The sequence below is a fragment of the Microtus oregoni genome, unplaced genomic scaffold (genome assembly GCF_018167655.1).
Source record: "Microtus oregoni isolate MIOR12 unplaced genomic scaffold, Mior012 000004F_ref0000308, whole genome shotgun sequence".
NCBI lineage: Eukaryota > Metazoa > Chordata > Mammalia > Rodentia > Cricetidae > Microtus > Microtus oregoni.
The window spans coordinates 56864352-56873871 of record NW_024543063.1 but is presented as its reverse complement, the minus strand read 5'-3'; the positions used below and the strand labels follow the sequence as shown (position 1 = coordinate 56873871).

The window sequence follows — 9520 nt, the reverse complement described above, 5'->3', positions numbered from 1 at the left end:
CCTACTGGCATGACTGAGGTCATAGGGTAAACAGCCCCTGGAGATCACCACTGAGGGGACTTCACAGGTCTCTGGGGACCCGTAATTTCAGTCCCCTCTGAGTACTTCCCCGCCTTTGGATCCTCCCGTCTGGGGAAGTAGGACTTCTTCTTTTAGTGCATGAATATTAGGCTCGGTGGTGACTAAGAGATGTCTGAACCAGTGGGTGGAGAAGTGTTTAAATATCAGGCCTCCTTGTCCTCTGGTCATTAGACACCTGTCAAGGATAGATTCAGCATGGCCAGCCTGCGGACTCTGCTCCTCCTAACTCTCGTTCTTCTCGCTGTGGTCATTCAGACGCCTGATGCAGGTGAGGCTGGGGAGCAGAAGAGCAGACCCTAGAATGTCGGGAGGCAGTCTCAGAGTGGTTCTGCCATCGAGTTTTGTGACTTTGGGCTAGCTCTGGCACTCTCCTGGACTAGCGCTATGACTTCTAAATGGGTAATACCGTGTAAAAACTGGTATTACCCATTTATAAACTGGATAGTCAGGAAGGATTGTATTAGGATCTGCCTCAGTTGGTTTGGTGGTTGTAGTATGCAAGGCCTAGGGACCCTATTGCCTAGGGTGTTTCTTAAGCGGATACAGGGCCTACAAGGTATCAGGTTTGAGTTGGGGAAGGCAGAGACTCACTTCGAAAGCTGTCCCTGCCCTCACAACACCCAAGGTTTGCTCTGGAGCCTGTGGTCGACACAGGGTCCTGACCCCTCTTTCCCCTCGCACTATCAACACTCCTGCTTTGGGCAGGGCAGGAGAAGGGTCTCCGTCTGGAATGAGGCAACTACAATCAGACAATTGTTGCTCACAGACAGCCTCCATATAACTAAGTCCTATGGGATTGGTATTCTTCTACGGGCCTCGGAGATGACAAATGATTAGGGCCATTCAGGGGCAGAGTGGGACTTGACCCAGGTCTGCGTTGTGACTGTCATCTGTCTGAGCCTTGATTCTGATGCTGCTACAGTCTCACTGTGTGTGACCTTCCATGCTTGCCTTCTGCTCTGCGCCTCACCAGGGCACAGAGACAAGGAAGATGCTTCTAATTCTGCACTGCACACATGAGGGTTGGTGGGTCTGGAGTAGGATTGAGCAACCGCCAAGCTCCTGGGAAGCTGGTACTAGTGTTCACACACTAAGCCAAGGTGAGCACTGGGGCTTCCTTTGGCTCAGAGGTGCAGGACCCCATTTAGAAGCCGGTTGATGTTCAGCTGTTCTGAATCCACTTCCTGGAGCTGGCTGTCCCAGAGTGTAGACACTGGGCCCTGAGTGACAGCTCTGAATGAGGCCTAGAAAAGATATTTATCTGGGTGGGATAGAACCTTTCCCTATAGGTCAGTCTGCGATCAGGACTGGGGCTGGCCTCTCTGCACTCCAACTAACATGCCCTGGGTACCCCTCCACCAGCTCCCTACGGTACCAACATGGAAGACAGCATCTGCTGCCAGGACTACATGCGTCACCCCCTGCCAGCACGTGTAGTGAAGGAGTACTTCTGGACCTCCAAGTCCTGCCGCAAGCCTGGCATTGTGTGAGTAGGGAGCTGGGCCACAGGGCACGGGAGGAGGGGCATGGCAGATGTGGTCCAAGAGTGGGCAGGATGTAGCAAGTTCCAATGCAAGGAGGCTTGGCTGGATGGGATGGTTCTGCCAGGCTCGGGTGTTCTGAATTCCAAAATGATGGTACCATTCAACAGATAGTATTGGACGTCTGTAACGTGACAGAGCTGAGAATGGCTGCTGAATCAATGGGTACCACCCCAGCGTGGTACGCACACGTGGGCAGTAGTAGCCACAGGCAGTTGGTGATGGGAAGCAGCGTGGGTGCCGGGTACAAGCAGCATGCCTAGAGTCGCTCCCTGCTAAGACAGTCTGTGCCCTCCTAGCCCCCTGGAATTCTTCCAGGTAACCCTTTTGGCCAGAGACATACGATGAAGTGCCGACATCTAGAGATGGCTGCCTGTGTGCCCGGCTATTCCGAGCACTGCGTATGTGACTCACTGAGTCATGGAAGCGATGCTATAAGGAGGTTAGCCTATTTCATAGGTGAGACCCAGGCTCAGCAAAGGGAAGGGATCCAGGATCAGCAAAGAGAAAAGGACCCAGGTTCAGGAGAGGGAAGAGGACTTAGGCTCAGCAGGGGGAATGGAAAGCAGGCCCAGTAAAGAACTTTACTTGCCGGGCAGTGGTGGCGCACGCCTTTAATCCCAGCACTCGGGAGGCAGAGGCAGGCGGATCTCTGTGAGTTCGAGGCCAGCCTGATCTACAAGAGCTGGTTCCAGGACAGGAACCAAAAGCTACGGAGAAACCCTGTCTCAAAAAATCCAAAAAAAAAAAAAAAAAAAGAACTTTACTTGCCTTGGGGCAGGGTTTCCCAGGCTGTAGCAGGAGCTCCTGTATTCCTGGGAGAAGTTTCCTCTTGTGATTCTCCCCTTGGCACCCCAGCTTTCACCACATGGCAGGAAGTCTGCTCTTTTTCTGTGGTAGCCCCCCTGGATGCTTCTAACCCCCAGAGCCAGTTTCCAGCCACATCACCTATTGGACAGTTCTTGGATTTGGGGTCACGATCCCACCCCTTGGGCTCTGTATCTTCTCTCCCTCCTCCCACAACCGACTCCATCTCTTAGAGATGTCTGCTGGAGAAGGACAAAGAAGGGCGGAGCAGGAGCCCTCCCAAGGTTCTGGCTCCTTCAGCCCTGAGTCTGTTTCCCATCACTTCAGCAGAGCCATAGCCCAATCTCCTGAGTGCAGAACAGTTCTGTGCTAAGCATAAGGCACATAACCCTTAGCTAGAAGCAGCCCTGTGCAGCAATCCCAGTCTGTCTGGTTCCCTTGCACACTGAGGAGGTGGCACGAGCTTAAGGGTCCCTTTAGCATCACAGGGCAGCAAATGGAAGCCACAGGGCTCTGGCCTATAATGTAAGAGATGCTCAGGGAAGAACAAACCCTACTGATCCTTGGTCTATGAGCCCAAAGGGAGTCTAGAAAGAATACGGCTTGACAGGTGGGGAGATGGGCATGCAGGGAGGGACCAGCCTTGCGTAAGATGCCCAAGAAGCCACACTCAGGCTGGCTGTGGTGGCCCACAGCTTTAATCCCAGCATTCAGGAGACAGAGGCAGGTGGATCTCTGTGAATTCAAGGCCAACCTGGTCTACATAGTGAGTTCTAGGACAGCCGGGGCTACACAGAGAAACCCTGTCTAAAAAAAGGAAGGAAGGAAGGAAGCTCGGTGTTGCTATTGTCCTTAGACGCTGTTCATTAGTGGTCTATGATGCAAAGTTCAGGGATGTGGGGAGTCAGCAGCTCTCAGCTGTATGGCAGGACTATTGGGACGCAGCTATGGAACCGGAGCAGAGATCCCAGCACCGGCCAGCCTGTACCCTCCTTGCCCACTACAGCTTCAGTGCCCAGGCCTGGTCTAGTACTTGCTGCAACTAAGAAGGGCAGAAGCCGTGGGCCACACTTGTTGGAAAGGGGGAAAAGGTGGGTTTTAGCCCACAGCTCAAGGTGCAGGCCTTCGGGCAGGGAAATCGAGGCAGCAGGAGCTGGAAGCAGCTGGTCACATCTTGTCCACAGTCAGGAACAGAGAGGAATGCAAATGCTTAGCATGTATCGCCACATCTACTGCCCTGGACCGGCCTCACCCACAGTTCCGAGGGGTTTTCTCCTAGCACTTAAAAATAAGATATCCCCATAGGCGTGCCCAGAGGTCTCGGAGGTCATCCTAGATGAGTCAAATGACAGTAACTTTTCCATCACCACGGGGCAAACCTATTTCTCCCCGAGATGCTCTAGGACTCTCAAAGAGGCCTGGAGGGGATTTCTTCAAAGTCACAGTCCAGCCCCCACCCCAGACATATTTTACTCCTTATATTTGGTCAAATTTCTTTAAAACATGGAGTTATTGCAAGAATCAAGGAAGCCATTATAAAAGAGTTTGAGGAAAGTGCTCAGTCAGTAAAGTTCGTATCCTTAGCACTCATGCAAAAGAGCCAAACGAGGCAGGCTGTGCTGTAATCCAGTGGTGGGGAGGCGAAGACAGGACTATCCTGGGCTTTGTGGGCCAGCTTGTCTGTTTGAACTGGAACTTCAAGTTCAGTAAACTGCATTTAAAAATAAGATGGAGAGAAAGTGAGGGAGACACTATGTTAACCTCTGGTCTCTACGCATCTGTGTGCATGCATGTGCGTGCGCACGCTCACACACACACACACACAAAACAAAACCAATGTAATGTAAAGTGTTGGGGCCATCTTCTGACACAATGACATAGCGCCTACTATGTACCCCGACAGCTTCATTGAAATCTCACGTAGCTAGGCAGGACTATCACCCCATCTTACAGAGGTGGAAACCTGATCCCAGAGAAGTTACCTGACTTGTGAACAAGGAGCAAAAGTAGAATCCATTCCAGATAGGCTGCTTCCAAGTCCATACTTCTGTCCAGTAGCCTACTAATGTTATCATTTACTCCCTGGTATCTCTTCCAGTTTGATAACCATCAAGAACCGGGACATCTGTGCTGACCCCAGGATGCACTGGGTGAAGAGACTTCTCCATAAGCTGACCTAGTGAGGAGGGCCTGATGACCATGGGCTTGGCCATTCCCGCTGCCATTTATGCAAGAAAGCTGCCAACGACACTGCCCTCACCCACCTCCGTGTCCTGGACTGTCACCCTGTCAGGCCTCTGGTCCACTCCACCTCCCCTGCAGCCTCTCTAACCCATCCTCGGCACACGGCAGCTGAGGGAGCACGTTCAGGCCAGCCCTTTCCCAGAATCCCCTCCCATTGCTTTAGATGAGGCCACACCCTTGCTTTGGTGCCCTGGTCCTGCAGACCTGGCTACCTTCCCTCTCCCCAGCCTAGGGAAGATCCAAATGCTTCGGGTCTGTGCTGCTCAGGTTCACTGCCTGGAAGCTTGCTGATACTCAGAACGCTATTCCTCCACTTGCACTGGCCCAGTGCCAATGGCCTTCAAGGCTTCAATCAATCCCGGTGGGCACCGCCAAGCACCGTTCTTCAGACTTCCGTGGTCTCTGCCTGCTCTCTGTAGAACTCTCAGGGTTTCAGGATGGTCCACCAGGCCCGGGGGTTAGGCTGAGGTTCCCACCAAAGCTCCTCCTGTCTCTTGGTCTCCAGCATGGGGCAGGGAGCACGGGGCATGGAACGCGGTGCACACAGGCAGGCTCAGAATCAGAATTCTGAAAGGAGCTGCAGACTCCATCAGTATAAGTCATTATTTCCCCATCCCTGGGTACAGGGCAGTCTCCTGTCACCACAGAGACTCGGGCTGTTAGAAGGCGGCTATGTAAGTCAACCGTGCAACCCTAACTTTACCAAGAATCACCTTCTGTACCCTCTTTAACCATTTCTTCCTCACCCTGCTTCTCTTGACTGCTTGACTGAATTGCTGGTCCTCAAATTCATGCTATGGTGTTAGTGACTGCCATGGCTTGGTATTATAAGCTCTAGTGATATTTATATAGGAAAAGAGGCTAAATATTTATATAGGAAAAGGGGCCAAATAGATGAACTGGAGAGTCTTAGGAACTGGGTCAGGGAAGGCCATGCGTTCTCATCCCCAGAAAGCAGCTGGGTATGGTGACTGCAGTGGGTGGCATAGAAAAGCTGAAGAGTTTAGTTGGGAATTATTTTTGGGTGGTTGGGGCAAGCTAGGACACAGATTTAGGATTCATTTGTGCTTCTCTGGGGACAGCAGTGTCCTGGGGGAGGGGATAAATCTGCTTGCTCCTCTGGAGGGAAAGTGGCTTGGCTTAGCCGAGTGGCTTGATTGTGTGACCCTGAGAACCTTGCTTCACCTTTCTGAGCCTCAGCTGACAGATGGAACTGCGGAGGGTTAGATACAAACCGTGGGGACAGACACTGCCAGCCACAGCTGTGCCCACGGCTCATGTCCCTCCAGAACCCAGCAGGAACATCTGCCAACCAGGAGCACCGTTAGTGCTAATCTGCCCGCTGCCCATGCACGGAGTCTCAAGTGCCCTGAGACCCACCCGCCTCCTCTCCTACTTCTGGGAAAATAAATGTTTACCAACAGTGTCTGCCTTGGTCCCTCGTCATCTGTGTCACCGGGAAATAGGATGGGACGCCATGACCTGTGCCACTTACTGGAGAAGATGACATTCAAATATAAAGAGACTTGTATAAGGTTACCCTACGGGTGGATACAAGGCTTGGGACGCAGCTACATAAATACCAAGAGAAAAGCCAGGCATTTGTCCCCAAGTTCCCACTGACCTGGCTTGGTCATGCATAAGATCACTGCTTGTCCCCAGGTCCAGAGCTAGGTATAGAATGTTCATTCAATAGAAGAATTCTTTCTCATATAGGTGTATCAAACATTCTGATCAATGGACAGCCTCCAGGTGGATATCCAGGGACCTAGGGCCTTCCTTCTCCTGGATATGCCCTCCTCCAGGGTCTGAACCCCTCTGTGGAAGGGAAGGGAGGTTTGTGGGATGGTGGGAAAGAGTCTGCCCCATCTTGCCATGTGTCCTTGGCAGGACTCAGTCACATGTCATCCTGACTGCACGGGAAGCTGGGAAACAGGAAGAGGTTGGGTGGGGCTGGGCTGGTGTTGGGCTCCTCAGTTCTTCACAGACCCAGCCTCTTTCTTGGGTCCTCACACTGTCTTAGGGTTTCTGTTGCTGTGAGGAGACACCACAACTCTTAATAAGGAAACACTTAGTTGGTTCTGGCTTACAGTTCAAAGGTTTCGTCCGTTAGTGTCAAGGAGGGAAGCAGGGTAGCATGAGGCAGACATGGTGCTGGAGAGGTAGCTGGTAGTTCTACATCTGGATAGGCAGGTAGCAGGAAGAGGGCAACACATTGGGCGTGGCTTGAGCATCTGAAACCTCAAAACCCACCCCAAATGACACAGTTCCTCCAACAAGGCCACGTTTTCTAATATCACTCCTTATGAGTCTATGGGGACATTTTCATTCAAACCACCACGTTCCACTCCTTGGTCCCCATAGACTTATAGCTGTATCACAATGCAAAATGCATTTAGTTAACTTAAAAATCGTCATAGTTTTTAACAGTCTTCACACTATCTAAAAATCTAAATTTGAAGTCTCTCTCTCTCTCTTTTCTTTTTTGAGACAGGGTTTCTCTGTAGTTTTGGAGCCTGTTCTAGAACTAGCTTTTTGTTTGTTTTTATTATTTTTTAAAATTTGGTTGATTTTTATTGAGCTCTACATTTTTCTCTGCTCCCCTTCCTGCCTCTTCCCTCCCCTCCAACCCCAAGGTCCCCATGCTCCCAATTTACTCAGGAGATCTTGTCTTTTGTTAACTTCCTATGTAGATTAGATCTATGTATGTCTCTCTCAATGTAGTCCTCATTGTTGTCTGGGTTCTCTGGAATTGTGATTTGTGGATTGGTTTTCTTTGATTTATGTTTAAAAATCACTTATGAGTGCATATATGTGATAATTGTCTTTCTGGGTCTGGGTTACCTCACTCAAAATGATGTTTTCTAACTCTATCCATTTGCCTGCAAAAGTCAAGCTGTCATTGTTTTTTTCTGCTGTGTAGTACTCCATTGTGTAAATGTACCATATTTTCCTTATCTGTTCCTCAGTTGAGGGGCATTTAGATTGTTTCCAGGTTCTGGCTATGACAAACAATGCTGCTATGAACATGGTTGAGCACATGTCCTTGTGGCACGATTGAGCATCCTTTGGATATATACCCAAAAGTGGTATAATCAGGTCTTAAGGAAGGTTGTTTCCTAATTTTCTGAGAAATTGCAACACTGACATCCAAAGGGGCTGTACCAGCTTGCATTCCCACCAGCAATGCACAAGTGTTCCCTTTTCCCCACAACCTCTCCAGCATAAGTTGTCATCAGTGTTTTTGATCGTGGCCATTCTTACAGGTGTAAGATGGAATCTCAGAGTTGTTTTTATTTGCATTTCTCTGATGACTAAGGATATTGAACATTTACTTAAGTGTCTTTCAGCCATTTTAGATTCCTCTGTTGAGAGTTCTCTGTTTAGGTCTGTACTCCATTTTTTTATTATTTGATTATTTGTTCATTTGATGACCAATTTCTTGAGTTCTTTGTATATTTTGGAGATCAGACCCTCTGTCTGATTTGAGGTTGGTGAAGATCGTTTCCCATTCTGTAGGCTGTCATTTTGTCTTGTTGACCGTGTCCTTTGCTTTACAGAAGCTTTCTAGAACTAGCTCTTATAGACCAGGCTGGCCTCAAACTCACAGAGATCCACCTGCCTCTACCTCTCGAGTCCTGGGATTAAAGGTGTGCACCACCACCACCCAGCTCAAAGTCTCTTGTTAGACTCAAACAATCTCTTAATTATAACGCCCTGTAAAATCCAAATAAAAAATAGATTATATACTTCCAACATGTAATGGCACAGAATATATATTATCATTCAAAAATGGAGGAAAGGGAGCATGGTGAGAAAGGCTATAGAACCAGACCAAAAACCAGCTGGGCAAACTCCAGACTCTGCATCTCCATGTGTGATGTCAAAACACTCTTCAGATCTTCAGCTCCTTTCAGCTTTGTTAACAGAACACACTTTTTTCTCCCGGTCTGGTTCCAGCCCTGTTAGCAGCTCTCCTCTGCAGGTATTCAACTCCGGCATCTCTAACACCTTGTGTTTGCCAATGAAATCCAGGCTTCAGCTTCACACAAGGGCCTTTCTTGGTCTCCATGTAGGGACACCTCTGACATATTCCTGGCCTCAATGGCTTTCCTTAGTCAAAGACAAAGATTCCATAACCCCTTTCTTGTATCCTTGACTCTAAAACCAGAACTACATGCCCCAAACTGCCAAGCTCTGCTGCTTGCTGGGGCTGCAACATGGCCCCCTCATTCAAATACATTTTCACTGACTTTCTGCTTCCCATGGTTTCCTTCACTGTCTAAGCTTGACTGTCCTGAAACTGGATCTGTAGACCAGGCTGGCCTCAGACCCGGAGATCTGCCTGCCTCTGACTCTGGAGTGCTGGTATTAAAGGTGCGCATCACCACCCCTAGCTCTAAACTTTTCTTTAGTTCCTTTTCACAAGTTGGAAGCTTAGCTGGGTGGGATCTTGCACTGAGGTCACCACTCCCTTTTTTCCATTTAACATCAGGATTTTCTTTAATCTGTTTATCTCCTTGAACACAGGACTTGGCTCCATCCCATTTCCTGGTGTCCCCTTTCTCCTTAAACTGTACATTTTGCATTTTTCCTTGTTCAGTTTGCTTGTTTTCATTATAGATCTGCATATGAGTGAATACTAATAACCACATGACAGAGTCTATACTAAACTGTTTTGAAATTTCCTCTGCTAGCTCAATTAACCAAAACTCTTCAATTTAGCCTCAGATAGATTTTTCTAGACATGGAGAAACAACCACATTTTTTAGCCAAAATATCACAAGAATGGTCTCTACGCCACATGCTACAATACTAATATTCTTCTCTGAGACTCTTGAACCAGG

The 9520-nt window shown here is 49.1% G+C and overlaps 1 protein-coding gene across 1 annotated transcript; it reads left to right on the top strand.

The window, feature by feature from the left end:
• Positions 1-227: 227 nt before the first annotated feature.
• On the top strand, positions 228-6089 carry Ccl22 (C-C motif chemokine ligand 22). Its single transcript, XM_041650232.1, has 3 exons — positions 228-349; positions 1444-1567; positions 4528-6089. Exons 1-3 carry the CDS (start codon positions 277-279, stop codon positions 4607-4609), a joined length of 279 nt encoding a protein of 92 aa, XP_041506166.1. The 5' UTR covers positions 228-276; the 3' UTR covers positions 4610-6089.
• The last annotated feature ends 3431 nt before the right edge of the window (positions 6090-9520 follow it).

Excerpts from the sequence above, each read along its gene's own strand:
- Ccl22 (XM_041650232.1), top strand. The coding sequence starts at position 277 with ATGGCCAGCCTGCGGACTCTGCTCCTCCTAACTCTCGTTCTTCTCGCT. Across the intron at positions 350-1,443 it reads CATTCAGACGCCTGATGCAG|CTCCCTACGGTACCAACATG; the intron begins GTGAGGCTGGGG and ends CCCCTCCACCAG. Across the intron at positions 1,568-4,527 it reads TGCCGCAAGCCTGGCATTGT|TTTGATAACCATCAAGAACC; the intron begins GTGAGTAGGGAG and ends TATCTCTTCCAG.